Source organism: Scyliorhinus canicula, chromosome 16, assembly GCF_902713615.1.
Source record: "Scyliorhinus canicula chromosome 16, sScyCan1.1, whole genome shotgun sequence".
NCBI classification, from domain to species: Eukaryota; Metazoa; Chordata; class Chondrichthyes; order Carcharhiniformes; family Scyliorhinidae; genus Scyliorhinus; species Scyliorhinus canicula.
In genome coordinates this window covers 114,162,520-114,179,793 of record NC_052161.1, presented here as the reverse complement: position 1 = coordinate 114,179,793, position 17,274 = coordinate 114,162,520, and the positions used below count along the sequence as shown (strand labels likewise).

The 17,274-nt window shown below is 47.3% G+C and overlaps 1 protein-coding gene across 1 annotated transcript in view; it reads right to left on the bottom strand.

The window, feature by feature from the left end:
- Window positions 1-17,274, bottom strand: part of LOC119951040 (golgin subfamily A member 6-like protein 7) — a 116,813-nt gene that overhangs the window by 54,937 nt on the left and 44,602 nt on the right. Inside the window, exons 4-6 of the mRNA XM_038774075.1 lie at window positions 12,774-12,907; window positions 3,073-3,168; window positions 2,016-2,236 (exon numbers count right to left, since the gene is read on the bottom strand). Of these exons, the coding sequence (XP_038630003.1) occupies window positions 2,016-2,236; window positions 3,073-3,168; window positions 12,774-12,907 (451 nt within the window). The remainder of the gene's footprint in view (window positions 1-2,015; window positions 2,237-3,072; window positions 3,169-12,773; window positions 12,908-17,274) is intronic.

Sequence of the window (17,274 nt, the reverse complement as noted above, 5' to 3'; positions counted from 1 at the left end):
AGTAGCTGGAGGCAAGGCCACCGATGTTAAGAGCAAATAGAAATCGAGGCTTCGCCTAACAGGCAACCAATGTACATCGGTGAGCATGGGAGCGATGACTTTAAAAAGACTAGAAGGTTCCAAGTGTTGAAAATGAATATTCTGCCGAGGTTCTTGTCTATCTTTCAGGCTCTCCCCGATCTTTATACCAAAGGCCTTTTTTTTGGAAAGTGGACACGATCATCTCGGACTTTGTATGGGCGGGGAAGGTGCCGAGGGTGGGGAGGACCCTGCTACAGAGACAGAGGCAGCAGCGGGGGTTGGCGTTGCCGTTGTCGAACTTGCTTCATTATTATTGGGCAGTGAATGTGGACAAGGTGCGGCTGTGGTGGGAAAGGGAATGGGTAGAGTTGTTTAGGATGGAGGAGAAATCTTGTAAGGGGTCTAGTTTGAGGGCTATAGTGACGGCAGCGTTGCCAATGGCTCCGAGTAGGTATTCAGGGAGCCCAGTGGTGCAGTCCACGGTGAAGATATTGAATCAGCTGAGAAGGCATTTTAGGATGGAAGGGATGTCGGTGCTAATGCCGCTGTGCTAGAATATTGAGTTTGAGCCGGGCTTGGGGGGGGGGGTTGGTGGATAGTGCATACAGGAGGTGGAGAGACGTGGGGATGGTCATGGTGAGGGATTTGTATTTGGAGGAAGGATTCACCAGTCTGGAGGAGCTAAGGGAGAGGGTAGAGCTGCCGAGGGGTAGTGCGTTCAGGTATCTGCAGGTTAGGGACTTTGTTTGAAAGATTTGAAGGGGGCTCCCTCGGTTGCCGGGATACATCCTGCTGGAGCGACTGCTGCTTCCGGATGTGGAAGGGAAGGGAAGAATTGGGGTTATATACAAGTGGCTGGGGAACAGGGAGGTGAGCTTGTGGTGAAGATCAAGCAGAAATGGGAAGCGGAGTTGAGAGGGGAGATCAATTTGGGAGTATGGAGTGAGGCACTGCGTAGGATAAATGCGACCTCCTCTTGTGCAAATATGAGCCTGATACAGTTTAAGGTGGTGCACAGGGTGCATATGATTCGGGCGAGAATGAGTGGGTTCTTTCAGGGGGTAGCAGATGAGCGTGAGAGGTGCGGGCGGGGGCCAGCGAATCACGTGCACATATTTTGGAGTTGCAAAAAATTAGGAAGATTCTGGGCGGGAGTGTTCGCGGAATTAGCCAGGGTAGCGGAGGAGGAAGTGGACCCGGATCCTTTAGTGGCGATATTTGGGGTTTCAGAGAAGCCGGAGCTTATGAAGAGGAGGAAGGCCGATGTCTTGGCCTTCGCCTCTCTGATTGCACGGCAATGAATTTTGCTGGAGTGGCGATTGGCATCGCCACCGGGGGTAGTGGCTTGGTTGGGTGACCCGTACGACTTCCTGCGGTCGGAGAAGATAAAGTATGAGTTAAGGGACTCAGCAGGAGAGTTTGCGAAAAGGTGGGGGATGTTTGTGACCGTGTTTGAGGAGCAGTTCATTGGGGGGGGGGGGGGGGGGGGGGGGTGGATGAAAAAGGGGAAAAATCTGTTCAGACTGTATACTGTAGTTGATTGTTGGGAAGTATGTTTCCGGAGTGTTTATTGGCTGTAACCTTCTTTAATACATGTTTGTAATAAAATACATTTAAAAAAAAGATTAGAGGGTGATATGGACAAGGGCAAGTCAATGGTAGATGAAAGAAGTGCAAGGTACTGCACAAGAGAGGGGAAAACAAATATAACAGAGGACTTCATGAAAGATGCCATTGAAAAGGACTTAGAAATCCCAGCCGACTGGCCACTAAACATTCTCTTGTAGAAGTGATCAGCAAAGACAATAGAATGTGGAACTACATCGCTCAAATAGTTGAATACAGTGTGATATTGAAACTGTATAGTACCCTATAGTCAGGTCACCCCTTCAGCAATGTGTCCATTTCAGTTGTCACTGGGGGAGGAAGGGGGGCATTCAAAATGTTGGAAGCAATACAAAAAATCAAGTATTCTCCTGGATTCTTCCATCTACCTGAACTGTTTCAGGTCTTTCTCGTATTCCCCCAGCAACTCATCTTTCCTCTCCGCCTGGCACTTCAGTTGAGTGACTCGGCTGTTCAGCAGCTCCATGTTCTTTTGCCGCGCTTTCCCGAGCTTCTCCCTCTCATCCCGTGGGACGTGCTTCAGTGAGAGTGACCCCGAAAGCTCCTTCACTTCAAGCAGGCTGGACAGAGCCTTAACCAGGTCCAGATACTACATGGGCGGTAAGAGAACGGTGAGAAATGGTTAAACTGGAGATGTGGCTGCCCAGGTACACAAATCAGGTACAGAGGTAAAGCGAACACACAGGTACAAGAAGTGATCGGAGAGGCTAACTGAGCCATGGCTGTTGACCTCAGTGGTCTGGAATACAAAGGGGAGGAAGCGATGCTTCTGTTGTACAGGTCTTGTTGAGAAGAATAACCGGCCTTGGTGGACATACAGCAGATTCACCAGAAAGACACCAAAGAGGAAAGGGTCGATAACGTCACTTGTATTCCCATGATTTTTGAGGTAGTAGGTGAAATGATGATATGATTCGACAGGCTCAATAGAAACTACCTTCTCAGATGAGAAATCTAGGACAACAGAGCACAATCTTAAAATTAGAATTGAGATTTTTGTTAGGTAAGAGTATCGAGGGATAAAATCAAAGGTGAGTAAATGGAATGGAGGTTCAGATCAGGTTTGAATAGAATGGCAGACCAGGTTCAAGGGGATGAATGGCCTACTCACCATCTTAACCATGAGGTACCTTCCTACTGAGACAAGTGTCGAGATACAACCAATTTGAGGGATACACACAAATACAACTAACTACGGCCAAAGACTCAAGGGAATCAATCAATTAATTCATGTGAGGCCGGAATCAAGGAAACATTTTCAATGGGAAATAACTGGGCAGAGTTGAATGGTGACGATGCCATTCTATTTAAACCAAGTTAATTATCCCCCCGCCCCCATGTATGAAAAGCAGGAATAAGAAGCCATGGTCACTGACGTGCTCTGAAGAGCAAACGTTAACACTTTCTGGTGCTGGGTCTACCTACCGTTCTCTCGCTGAGGTCCAGGGCCTCGGACATTTCCAAGCGTGCTGTCCTATCGATCGAGGCTTCAGAAATGGCTAAAGAGTCATCCCTTTGCTTCTACAATAGAAAAAGCAGGCTAACACATCCGAGCAGTTATACAGAATTTAGAGTGCAGAAACAGGCCATTCAGCCCATCTAGTCCACAGTGATGTTTATGCTCCAGACAAGCTTCCTCCTATCTTACTTCAGTCAACTCAATCAGCATATCTGTCTGTACCTTCCTCCCTCCCCTGTCTGCTTACCTAATTTCCTCTTAAATGCATCCATGTTATTTTTGCCTCATTTTCTCAATGTGACAAGTGAGTTTCCCATTCTCGGGATAACAAAACTTCCCCTGAATTTCCTGTTGGGAGTCATTGCGACCTGTCTTATATTTATGGTCTGTGATGCCCGAGAGGACAGTTTGGAGAATTTCACAGATGTCAGATGCCTCCATTTTGGAAGTGGCCATTGAAACTGACTGACCATCTAGATTTAGGTGAAAAATGGTCACTTGTGCGGCAATGGTGGGCAGCAGTCATCCATGGAACTGTCTAGAATGGCGGGGGGGGGGGGGGGGGGGGGGGAAGAGGGGAAAGAGTAAAAAAAATTGATTAAAAATATGAGGTGATGCGAGGTGAGGAAGATTCACAAAAACTAGTGAATGTAGACTCAGCCCCGAGCACAGATTGGTTCTGGTTATCAGATTAGTGAGGGGTGTCAGGATCAGGGCACCTCGGTCAGACATTTGCAGGAAGGCAAGCCTGAAATCACTGGAATATTTTCCAAAGGCCCAAATGATCCAGTGGCTAAGCCACAGGTCCTAGTGAGCACTGACACAAGCACCACCGCCACCAGAGTGTACACAATCGATTCAATACAATGAAACCGGAGGTTATAAGAAAAAAAAAAATAGCTGGAAATACTCAACAGGTCAGGAAAGGAACAGACCGGTAAATATTCCCATCTCGCCCATCGTGCGAATCGACAGGGGCGGGGCAGACAATTTAATGGACCATTAAAAATTGTGTTGACCTCGGGTGGGAATTTCCAGCCCACAGTTAATGCTTTTAGGTTGAGATGATTTTTCATCAGAACTCTCGACCAGAATTTCTCTCACCCCGAATACTGCCTGACCTGCTGAGTATTTTCAGCAATTTTGTGCATTTATTTAAGATTTCCAGCCTCCGCAGTACTTTGCACTAGTGGCTGTAATATTTTTGAGCAAGTGGCTATCAATCAAGTGCAATCTAAACTAAATGGCACAATTTTAAAAGGGGTGCAGTGACGGAGGTAATTTTATGAAATGAAAAAAATGAAATGAAAATTGCTTATTGTCACAAGTAGGCTTCAAATGAAGTTACTGTGAAAAGCCCCTAGTCGCCACATTCCGGCAGCTGTTTGGGGAGGCTGATACGGGAATTGAACCGTGCTGCTGGCCTGCCTTGATCTGCTTTCAAAGCCAGCAATTTAGCCCTGTGCTAAACCAGCCCCAAGTTCCATATTGACATGTTGATAAGGCGGTTAACGCAGCATATGGCGACACTGGCTTTATATGTAGAGCCCTTGTGCAAAATTCTTCAAAACAATCTGATGAGTTTCCCTCGCCTTCCAGAGGTAGTGGGCATGCAGCAACTGCTGCTGCCGTGCTCTATGTCCGTGTTTAATGCAACAGAGAGCTCCTCCCTTATGGCCTGTGTCCATGATGAGGGCCTGGCTCTTGACTCAGAGGCTTCACCGCTGTTTCCTCAACCACACCCCCTTTCCCTTCAGCAGCCAGGAAGCCACAGCAACAAAGCGTCGGCTTCGGTTTTAAAGCATGAACCCGGCTCCGCACGCCTGACAAAGCCTTCCTTAGTTTTGTCCTCAGCCCTGGTCAATAGGCACAGCTGTCAATGGAGTTGCTGCATTGAAGCACATTCCCTAAATACAAAATGGAGGAACGCAAAGCTTGCAGGTTAAAATGGACAATGTTTGCAGCACAAGCAGGCTGCACCAAGCCAATGTGTATTCTGTCTGCTAAGAGAGCAGACAGCACCGAAACGAACATTCCGCATACTAATGAGGCAATCTCCGGGATAGTTAACATAGTAATGGAACGATCCCAGGGACAATGGACACAAATAGAGAAGTGATTGCAACATTGTATGGGAAACCAGACACCCCGGCACCAGCAGGGTTCGAAAACAAAGCACCTGAAGGCCCACCCAGCAACCGAGGGACAGCCTCAGTATTGGGGGGGATTCAAACAAATCGATTGGGAAGAGACCCAATCGATTCCGAGCAGGTAAAGGGTCCGCCCAAAAGGGCGCGAAGCCCTAGGACCTATAAAAGACAGGTCCCACACTTAGTTCATTCTTCTTAACCAGCCCTCCTCTCTGGACCAGCATCTCGACCAGCTTTTGCCAAAGAAGACCTTGACCGAGAGAGGAGAGGTTTGGGACAGCAGCCGCCAGCAAGTAAGTGTCTCACAACGATCGCTACCAGAGATAGACATTCCTGACCCCTTTTAAACCCGTACCAACCTGAAGTCTGCAGACCAGAGCAGAGCAAGAGACCTTGTCCCCTGATCCGGCAGTTCCCTTTGAGATAAGTATTGGTTTATTTAGTGGTAGGAATAGTTTAATCATCTTAGCGTGTGCATGGGTAGTATTATAATTGTATTATAATAAACTCAGTTGTTTAAACTTACTAATTGGTGTATGGTTTTATTGCTTTGAGCTTGACCTTGAAACTTGTGGCGGTATCTTAACGATACCTGGCGACTCCAGAGCTAAGTAACGAAACAGAGCCAAATTGAGTGTTAAGCACACTCACCCAGAACGAGCAACAGTTTCCCTCGCCAACCAGAGGTAGTGGGCATGCAGCAACTGCTGCTGCCGTGCTCTATGTCCGTGTTCAATGCAACAGAGAGCTCCTCCCTTATGGCCTGTGTCTATGATGAGGGCCTGGCCCTTGAATCAGAGGCTTCACCACTGTTTCCTCGACCACACCCCCTTTCCCTTCAGCAGCCAGGAAGCCACAGCAACAAAGCGTCGGCTTCGGTTTTAAAGCATGAACCCGGCTCCGCACGCCTGACAAAGCCTTCCTTAGTTTTGTCCTCAGCCCTGGTCAATAGGCACAGCTGTCAATGGAGTTGCTGCATTGAAGCAGATAAGGAATCGCTGCAATAGCAAAGAATAAGTATAGTCATCCAGACTCGTTTTCTCTCCATTGATGCGGTTAGACCTGTTGAGATTGTCCAGCAATTTATGTTTTTGTTTCACCTTCCAGTATGCACAGTAATTTGCTTTCAGGCGAGGGATTAATGTTGAATTCTCCCAAGATAATATTGGCAGTCCCACTCAAATACAATCTATCCTACCGTGGATTTCAACCCACCAGTGGCTGTGAAAGTTGTTATATAAATGCATGTTCAGAGCCACAAGTCTGTACAATCTATTCCCTCATGTCATAAAATAGACTGATTATGTCTCGATACTCTCTCAAAAGATTGAATTCTTCGGTACTCGCTGAAGAAAACAGGGTTCAACCCCAAGTTTCGATTGATAAGGAGTCACAAGCTGGTCGGTTGCATCTCTCTGGAAGTACTCTGTAAAATAAAGCATTGCTTCTGAAACTGCCTCAAACACATTCTGAAATCTGTCCAGCTTCTATCTATGCTTGTGCAGCCAACAATCGCCTTAGATCCCAAATTTTCACCAGGTCACAACTTGCCATACCTCCAACAAATGTTCGACATGTGGAGAACTCCCGTTGGTTCAAAGATTAAACTCAGGGTGTTACTAAGCTACACAGAACTGAAAATGCCAGGTTCCAGGTTCAACATCTGCTCTGTGCTGAGCCAACAGATTTTAACTGTGGTGCTGAGGAGTCTACAGCTGGTGCACGGAACCCTGGGTTAGGACAGTTTCCAGAGGAGTAGCAAGACTCCATGATAACGTGCTCTGTATCAGATTGCCATCTTACCATGATGGTTTGGACAGATCAAAGTGTTTTGTGAGTTACTTCATAAAGTGCAAGATAGCAAACGCAACATGCCTGAGCCATTGGCTTAGTGGCAGCGTTCCTGATTTTCTGAGGCAGAAGGTGAAGGTTTTGAAGTAAAAAGAGAAGGTGCTGGAAATTCTGAGCAGGTCTGACAGCATCTGTGGAGGCAGAAACAGAGTTGGCGTCCTGGCCTGAAAAAGTTAACAAATGTTCTCTCCGTGTCTCTCGTATAGATGCTGCCAGAGTTGCTGAGCATTTCCAGCATTTTCTGTTTTCATTGCGGATTTCCAGCATCCGTAGTATCTTACTCGTGTCAAAGCAGGATTTTAGTCCCCCTCCATGTGGCATAAGGGTATCTGGCATAGCAAGGGTTAATGTGGGACTGGGAATCAGTGCCGCCCACAGTGTGATGTAAAGTGACATGACGTGAGTCTAGGGTCTGGACAGAGACCTGTGTAGACGCAAGCATGGAGTTCGTTCATAGCTTGGACTATCCACTGCATATGTACCATGTTGTGTGTTATAAACAAACACTTAAATGTTCACCCATACAGGACTCGGAAATATATCACCATTCCTTCACTGTCGCTGGTCAAATTCCTGGAACTCCCTCCCTAACAGCACTGTGGATATACCTACACCTCATGGACTGCAGAGGTTCAAGAAGGCAGCTCACAACAGCTTCTCAAGGGCAATTAGAAATGGGCAATAAATGCTGGCCTAGCCAGCGACACCCAAAACCCCTGAATGAATTTTAACAAATGAAAACTCCAACTTAAAATCCCTCGGAATTGTGTGATTTACTTTGGGAACAAAATTACTACTTGCTCAACAGAGAATTAAATAGATAGCTAATTAACTAGGTTTTGACCCTGTTAATGTTAAAATAAGTCCCAGTAAATGTATTAACTTTGACACTTTGTGTAATCCCCTTAATCTTTTAATCCTACTCTGCATTTGATACAGATGAGTTCTCCCAGTTCTGATATTCCAGACTAAACGGCAATATGTAGCTGTGTTTTTAATTACATGTCGCCTAATATTTTCCTAAATATAAAACATTGAATTAGAACGTACATCCCTATAGAGCTGTGTATATTGTTATATGTCTGGGAGAGTCAATGTATAACCATCATCAACATTCTCCATTTACTGACAGCTGTCTTGCCATCAACTTTTAAATCCTTCCCCCTTGTGGTCATGTGGTGATCAGCAACATGGCGCAACCTGGCCACCACAAATGGGAGCAACAGAGGCAATCCAGCACCAGTAACGGATGAGAAGATTGCAACGAGAGAAATTTAAAATGGGAAAGTTGCCAGTTGTAACAGGGTTTAGGAATACTGGGTCAGAGCAAACAAAGTTCTGAGCTATATTTCGACAAAAAGATGATCATTTATATCATGCCTCTGATTAAGTGAATGGCCACTTGGATAGTGATAGTCGAGCGGAGAGTTTCACCAGAAGCCCCGAATCTCCCTTAGATCAGGGAATGGATGCCGACCGTTGAAACCTCAAGACACCCATTCAAATACAGAGGTCAATTTAAGCGTGGAGTGTTGAATGTGAGTCATCGATGTTGGTGTGGGTGGTGGCCATCTTGAAATGGGAAAAATAAAACACCGACAATTCAAACGTGACACATTTTATTGAATGAATTAATTCTGCAAACATACCTTTAACCACAATTGAAACGTTTTTTAAAAATGTCAAATGTATTGTCTTCGTCGTCTGATGCAAAGACTTCCATCAAAATCATTCTGAGTTACTTTGGCTGTGGTATCATCCCGTCACAACAAATCAGCTTCCCCTCCATCCGCCGCATTGGATATTCAGCATTTTCTGAACGATCTGATGACAGTTTGCGTTTTCATGGCATCCCAGAATTTGATGACGAAACCATACAAAACATCAAGCAGGGCGGCACACCTTTCCACTCTTTGCAAAGGTTTCCTTGCCTTCAAAGATCCACCTAATCGTCCTTTCGGCACCTCTTGATCTCATCGATTATACAGGATCTTAACATGCCCCCCCACCCGCCCCCCCTTCCCGGCAAATAAACTACAATCTTGGCCTAGGCCATCCGGGACGCCAATCCCACTCATTATCAATCTGCAACCTCACTTTATCTTCATCCATCTGACCGTTCTCATGGATATGCACAAAAGCTCTTGTAGGGAACACGATTTTCGGCATGGCTTTATGCTTGAAAATTACCATAAGCTTGAATTTTGTTCCATCAGGTGCAGCAAACTACTACCACTCTGAATCTCCTCTTCTCATGTCCTGTTGATTACACTTGAACTATTTTCGAACCTTTCCACTCCACAGTTTGGTTGCTGGGCACACTGAGATTCCTGGGTGTTTCCATAGAACCATAGAATCGCTACAATGCAGAAGGAGGCCATTTGGCCCATCGAGTATACACCGACCCTCTGAGAGAGCAACCTCCCCTCAGTGCACTCCCCTGTCCTTATCCCCGTAACCCCACCTAACCTACATATTTTTGGACACAATGGAACTATTTATCATGGCCAATCCATCTAGCCTGCACTTCGTTGGACTGTGGGAGGAACCGGAGCACACGGAGGAAACCCACGCACACACGGTGAGGAAGTGCAAATTCCACACAGACATTCACCCAAGGCTGGAGACAGAAGTGCTAACCACTGTGCCACCGTGCCGACCGCTTCATCCATGTTACTGATGTGACATGATGGGCACTCGAGATTTTGCCATGCTCTGATGATGAATCACTGGAAACTGGTCATTTTGACATCATGATCGTGGTCTTCTGCCGCAACAATAGACATTTCCTTTCCATGAAGCGGCTACACCAACCAGCTGTTGCTCTGTATCTTTGCTTCACTCAAGATTTAATTTGGTTCACTTACTTGGTGCATATGCATATTGCACATCTGGTGACGATGTTAATTACTCTGATGATTTCTGAGGAGTAATCTTGATACATAGGGCTCGATTTAACAAAGGAAAACAGAGTCCTGTTGTGGACTGGATGAGCGAGGTGATTCCCAATGCTTGTAGCACCTGGAAAAACCCCTCTATTGAATGAGTCTGTGTTATTTTTTGGGGCTTTGGTGGGGAAGGCCCGGCTGAGGACACACACACTCATTCCCTGCACTGAGCAGAGATTGGGGCACCATTTTTAAATGGCGCCCCGACTCTCGATCCTCCAACGCAGCCTCTGGAATCCCCCCAACTTAACTGCACCCCACCTCATAATGGCAGGGTACACCTGGGCCCAATCCCCGCTGCGGGCCAAATGACACCTTTGTCACTGCCACCTGGGTGCCCCAGCACATCAGCAATGCCATAGTGCCATCCTGCCCATAGGCCAACCCCAAGGGGCCTCCGATCGCCGGGGAGACCCCTCCCAAGTGCCATTCCACCTGGTCCCCCTTTGTGGAGACCAGTGCTAAACAGCAGTCGACTGGGGTCTCCTCAACAGGGCCGTTAGATCCAAGGAGCTGGTTAGCTCTTGCTAACTGTGCACTTAAATATGGAAATTTATGCCCATTGTGATTCAGATCGCGACATTCCCGCAAAATCCGATAGATCTCACGACGCGTGGCTAGCCGGGTAAATCTCGCAAGAGGCCTCTCGCAAAATATACCGGCCACGTCATGTCTGGGACGGGGCACGGGCGGTTATTTTGGGCCCATACTTCTCAAGATCAGGCCAAGGCCCAGTCCCTGTTCACCTGGCACATTTAGTCTTGGGCATCCTCTTCAGGGTGGACTCCTTCTTCCATTCTCACACCAGTGTTTCATTAAGACCTATTCCCCTCGTTGCAGCACAGTTATTTAACAAGTTAGCAAACGTTATGACTTTTATCTTGAAAGCAGCTAGGTACTTCATTCTTTTTGCCGGAGGGACTTATTTCTGTTCATCAGTCATCATGTGCGCCCTGCTCTGTGTGGGTGTCTTAAACTCCCGCGCATCTTTTGGAAACCCAGCCCATGTCAACGGCTTGATAGACAGGCCTATTAGATGAGCAAAACCTGCATTTTGAGGTGAAATAAAGAGGCTGACTGCAAATCAGGATGGGGGTGGTGGTGGGGGGTTTGACCTGTATGCTGAGTGAAGGCCAAGACACGACTATGGTGCTGTGAAAAGGAGTCATATTTTATGCCGGGTCAAATTATAATAATCGAAAGTAGCAAATAATAAGCTCCACAGAAAGTGTTGTATGTGGTGAACAGTGCGCTGCACAAGGACAGCTTTTTTTTCATTCTTTGATAGGATGTGGGCAGCGTTGGCAAGGCCATCATTTATTGCCCTCCCTAATTGTGCTTAAACTGAATGTCTTAATAGGTCATTTCAGAAACCAGCTAAAGAGCCAGTCGCATTCCATGCAGTGAACAGTGCGTTATACAGAGAGAGTTGTCTATAGTGAACTGTGTGTTGCACAGGGAGAATTGTATATAATGAACAGTGCGTTACACAGAGAGAGTTGTCTATAGTGAACAGTGTGTTACACAGGGAAAGTTGTCTATAGTGAACAGTGCGTTACACAGAGAGAGTTGTCTATAGTGAGCAGTGTGTTAGACAGGGAGAGTTGTATATAGTGAACAGTGAGTTACACAGGGAGAGTTGTATGCAATGAACAGTGCATTACACAGGGAGAGTTGTATATAATGAACAGTGCGTTACACAGAGAGAGTTGTATGCAATGAACAGTGCGTTACACATGGAGAGTTGTCTATAGTGAACAGTGTGTTACACAGGGAAAGTTGTCTATAGTGAACAGTGTGTTACACAGGGGGAGTTGTATACAGTGAACAGTGAGTTACACAGGGAGAGTGTCTATAGTAAACAGTTAAACAGCGCATTACACAGTGAGAGTTGTCTATAGTGAAAAGTACGTTACACAGGCAGAGCTGTATTTAGTGAACAGTGTGTTACACAGGGAGAGTTGTATACAGTGAACAGTGAGTTACACAGAGAGAGTTGTATACAGTGAACCACAGGGAGCGTGTCTATAGTAAACAGTTAAACAGCGCATTACACAGTGAGAGTCGTCTATAGTGAATAGTGTGTTACTCAGGGAGAGTTGTCTATAGTGAACAGTGTGTTACACAGGGAGAGTTGGATATAGTGAACAGTGCATTACATGGGGAGAGTTGAAGGAGGCCATTCAGCCCATTGAGTTTGAACGACCCTCCGAAAGAGCATCCTATCTAGGACCACTCTCCCATCCTGCCCTGGTAACCCCACCTAATCTAAACATCTTTGGACTGTGGGACGAAACCCATACCGACACGGAGAGAAAGTGCAAACTCCACACAGTCACCCTAGGCCGTAATTGAACCCAGGTCCCTGGCACTGTGAGGCAGCAGTGCTAACCACTGTGCCACCCCTAACATTTCAGATGTAGAACAAGTTCTGGTGAAGAACCACAGCTGAAATATTATTCAAAGCATTTGCTTTCCAACGGCTCTTTTGTTTACAGCGCTGGCATTCTCTCACTACTGATTTAGGTTCCCTTCTGCTTCGATTGCAACTCCCGTTGCTGTGGCTAAGCATCGCTGGAAGAAAAATCAATTACTTAAGTAAATGACCGTACTTCTGATGCAAAGTTAATGAGGTCCTTTGAATGAAGAGGCTGGGACACAGGGGAATTCCATAGCTGTCGCCCAGTGCGGTAAACTGCAAACGTTTACAGGCATTACCAGTTTAGCTGCGTCATTGCTCTGCGAGGTGCTGTGGAAGGATTCATCACCGCTGAGCGCTCGCTGTGTCTTCAGGTCTGTGAGCTCCTTCTTCAGGATCATCAGGTGCTGCGAGGTCGTTTCGGGGTTGATTCCTGCCAAGGTCAGAAAGGTTCAAAAGAAATCCAAAGCCACAACGGAAGCTTTTTCACCACTATCCCTCCCCCCCCCCCCCCCCCCCCCCCCACCCCACACCCCCCACACACACACACACAATGAAATCCTAACTTTAGATTCAGAGTACAAACAGGCCCTTCACTGCACCTTCACAGAGCGCCATTACGTTTTGAGCAAAAGGGGATGGCACTAATCGAATTGAGTGCCTCCCGTTTGAGAGAGGGAAGCTTGAAATGCTCTTCCTTGGCACGCACAAACTAAAAGTGCTCTTTAAAGTGTGAAATGAGACACATGAGAGCAGGAGGAGAGAGAGAGGGGGAGAGAGAAAACAGTCAAGAGTGACTGAGGGAGAGGGTGGTACAGTGGCGCAGTGTTTAGCACTGCTATCTTATGGTGCCGAGGACCAGGATTCGATCCCGGCCCCGGGTCACTGATAATAATGATAATCGCTTATTGTCACAAGTTAGGCTCCAATGAAGTTACTGTGGAAGGCCCCTAGTCGCCACATTCCGGCGCCTGTTCGGGGAGGCCGGCACGGGAATTGAACCCTCCCTGCTGGCCTTGTTCTGCGTTACAAGTCTGCTCTTTAGCCCACTGTGCTGAACCAGCCCCTGTCCATGTGGAGTTTGCACATTCTCCCCTTGCCTGTGTGGGTCTCACCCCCACAACCAAAAAAAGATGTGCAAGGAAGGTCGATTGGCTAAATTTGCCCCTTGATTGGAAAAAAAAATTGGGTACTCTAAATTTATTTTTTTAAATGAGTGATTGAGGGAGAGAGCACAGCAGAGGGAGCAAGAGACAATCAGAGAGGGAAAGAAAACAATTGCAAAAGCAGAACTGTGCAGACACAGAACAAAACACACAGAATGAGGAGAGCAGGAATCAGCGGGGAAAGAGAGACCAGCACATAAAAAAGGACAGGCACAGTGAGACAGGAATAGCTTAAATTTTATTTTGCTTCCCACAATTACAGAGGGAGAGGCTGAAGACCACAAGAAAATAAGGAGCATTTATCACTCCTTTGAGCCCCTGATCGAGGAGGAGAAATGGACAGACACATCATTAGAGAGTCAGACAGAGTCAGACACATTCAGACAGAGACTCAGACAGATGGATAGACACAGAGAGAAACCTATTTCTAGAGACAGAAACAGAGCGACACAAAGGGCAGAATCTGGTGAAGCTCCCGGGAATGGGAAACGAGGTGGGTGGCGGCATTTAATTGCGTAGGAGGCGGAAATATCAGCTTCTCAATGACAGGATGAAAGTTGGGAAGTACATTGTAATTTGCAATGTGTTAACATATCATGCACATTCATTCAAACACACGGTCGCCAGATTAAATTGTACCTTTGAGATTAAGCCGGTAAAGAAAATGCGCCTTCAGGATTCCCAATTTGTTAAAGGTGACACGCAGCAAAGGGAGGTCATCTTCCTAGTGGACTTGGAATGAGTGGGAGCTGCTTTTCTCGGATGGTGAACTCTGTTGGGCTCGAGTGGAGTTGTCCAGGGAGGTCAGGTTATGGCTGTCCATTGAAGGGTGGTCCAAGTTGTGGTGGGCCTAAGAAGGGTGGGGCATGGTTTTTGAGATGTTTGGGGGGGGGAGGAGGAATGGAGGTCAGATCATGCCCACCCTGAGAAGGGTCGTGCGGGACAGAGGGAAAGTCAATCTCCACTGAAGGCTGCACACAAGCAGAGGAGGTCAAGGGTGATTGAGGGCAGGTCAAGGGTGAAGGGAGGAGGGTCGAGGATGACTGTTAGCACTCAATGAAGATGTGGCGGGGTGACGGGCAGCTCTAGCTTGACAATTGATCGAGGGCTGAAAAACAGACTACTGCGAATGCTGGGTATCTGAAGTAAGAGCAGGAAATGCTGCAAACACTCAGCAGGTTGGGCAACATCCACAGAGAGAGAAGCAGAGTTAAGGCCCCAGGCTGATGGCCTGTTGTCCCCGGCATTTTTTGTTTTTGTTTTAATTGACAAGATTTTTGGTGGGTGGCTCAAGAGTCACAGAAGGCAGGGTCAGGGGTGATGGAGGGAAAGTTAAAGGTGACAGAGGTAGAGTACAGGGTGCATCTTCACAGATCTAAGTGGTGGTGGTGGTGGGGGGAGGGGGGAGGGGGGGGGGGGGACAATGTTCAAGCAACAAATCCTCCTGGTCATACAGGCAGAATGATGCTGCCTGTCCAAGGAGTGGATGCCTATCCAGTTGCTGGACCTTCAGCCACCATGAGGTAACGGTGGAGTCGGCGACTTCCTGTCGGGCTGCTAAACTGTGACTGAGGTTGGGTAGCCTTCCTGCGAACAAGCGGAAAAGTCCCGCTCACTATCAGTCCCGCCATTTCTCTGTTACAACAAGGTTCCTCCCGTGTCTAGAGAGACAGAGAGAAAGAAACTGAGAATGAGAGAGAAAGACAGAGAGAGAGAGAGAGAGAGAGAGTGAGAGGAAAAGTTCCTTCGCAATCCCAGAAAACTAGCCCTGCTGCCTCACGGCACCGAGGTCCCAGGTTCAATCCCGGCCCCAGGTCACTGTCCGTGTGGAGTTGGCACATTCTCCCCGTGTGTGCGTGGGTCTCAGGCCCACAATCCACGCTAAATTGCCCCGTAATTGGAAAAATTTAAATACAAGTAATTCCAGAAAACAAATGAAAGCTCAGCTGCAGCTCCTCCCGCTTCGAACTATTGGGACTCGGGATTTTAAAACTGATGATTTCCCAAATGAAACACTGGTCCGGAATTTCAACTCGAGACTTTTGAAGCCTTTTGTTCAAAATAAACAGAGCCCCCCCTCCCATGGTGATGCTGAAGATTTATCCAGTAACTAACTGATTGCAGGCTGCGAGGGTCTCGATTTGGCCTCTGCATCCCTGCTGAGTTAGCTGACCTCAGCTCAGGAGCAGTCAGCAGGTAAGACCTGCTCCCGTCAGTTCTTGGCTGGGGGGGGGGGGGGGGGGGATGGGTGGTGGCACAAGTTCTTGGAAATGGGTGTGCGGTAAGTGAATGGGCTCAACCGTGAAGTCTCCCAAGGTCAAATAGCCCAACTGAGAATCATGATCTAAACTCACATGAGAATAAAGGCCAGATGAGAGAGGTGCCGGAAGGCAGATTTTCTGGAACTCTAGTCCTGGTCCAGGGTCCAGCAAGGCCTCAGCAGCTTCAAACAAAACTATGGATCTTTGGGAACAGCACATCCTCTTGGAGAGAGGAAGCCATCAGCCTATCAAAGGGCCTCAGAGGGAGCAATTCATCTGACAGCTGAGGGGTTTAGCTCCAACAAGCAGCTTGAAGTTAACACTGATTGGATTGACGTGACTGTGCTTTTCAGCAGGCAATGTGGACTCTGGTGGCCTGTTTAATAACACAAGGGCAGCACTGACAGACCCAGGAGGCCTGGGTAAATCATCGATCAGGTTCAAAGAAACCACGCAGTCGGGTGTCGGAACATGTTTGAAAGAACTGGTAAAGAGTCACAGGCTGTGGAAAGTCAGGTCTTATTGAAAACATTTGTGACAGGGCTGCCTGAGCTCGAGATGATTCACAGGCCTGTGCTTTTGAAGGTGTGACTTTAAAAAGGATGATGAAAATTATTGCCTATTGCTTCCAAAGTGATTAATGCAGGACAAAGTACAGCTTGGGTTCGATACAGATTAAAGCTCTCTAAATTGTCACATCAAACACTCCCAGGAGAGGTACAGCACACAGTGAAATACAGACTAAAGCTCCCTCTACACTATCCCCATCAAACATTCCCAGGACAGGATTAGATAGAGTGAAGGGACAGCACTGTGGCACAATAGTTAGCACTGCTGCCTCACAGCTTCAAGAACCCGGGTAGGTTCCAGCCTCGGGTGACTGTGTGGAGTTTGCACTTTCTCCCCGTGTCTGCGTGGGTTTCCTCCGGGTGCTCCGGTTTCCTCCCGCAGTCCAAAGATGTACAGGTTAGGTGGATTGGCCATGATAAATTGCTCCTTAGTATCCAAAAGGTTAGATGGTGCTACTGGGTTAAGGGGATAGGGTGGAGGCTTGGGCTTCAGTAGGGTGCTCTTTCCAAGGGCTGGTGCACACTCAATGGGCTGAATGGCCTCATTCTGCACTATAAATTCTATGAAATTCTAAGCTCCCTCTACATTGTCCCATCAAACACTCAGAAGGCAGGCATAGCACAGGGTTGATACAGAGTGAAGCTCCCTCTACACTGTCCCCATCAAACACTCACAAGGCAGGTACAACATGAGCTAAGTACAGAGTAAGATCCAAATGCACTGTCCTCATATGCCCACAGGTCTTTCAATGTTTCTGCTCTTCTGAAGTACCTGGAGTTGCCAACATTGGAAAAACTCCAGAT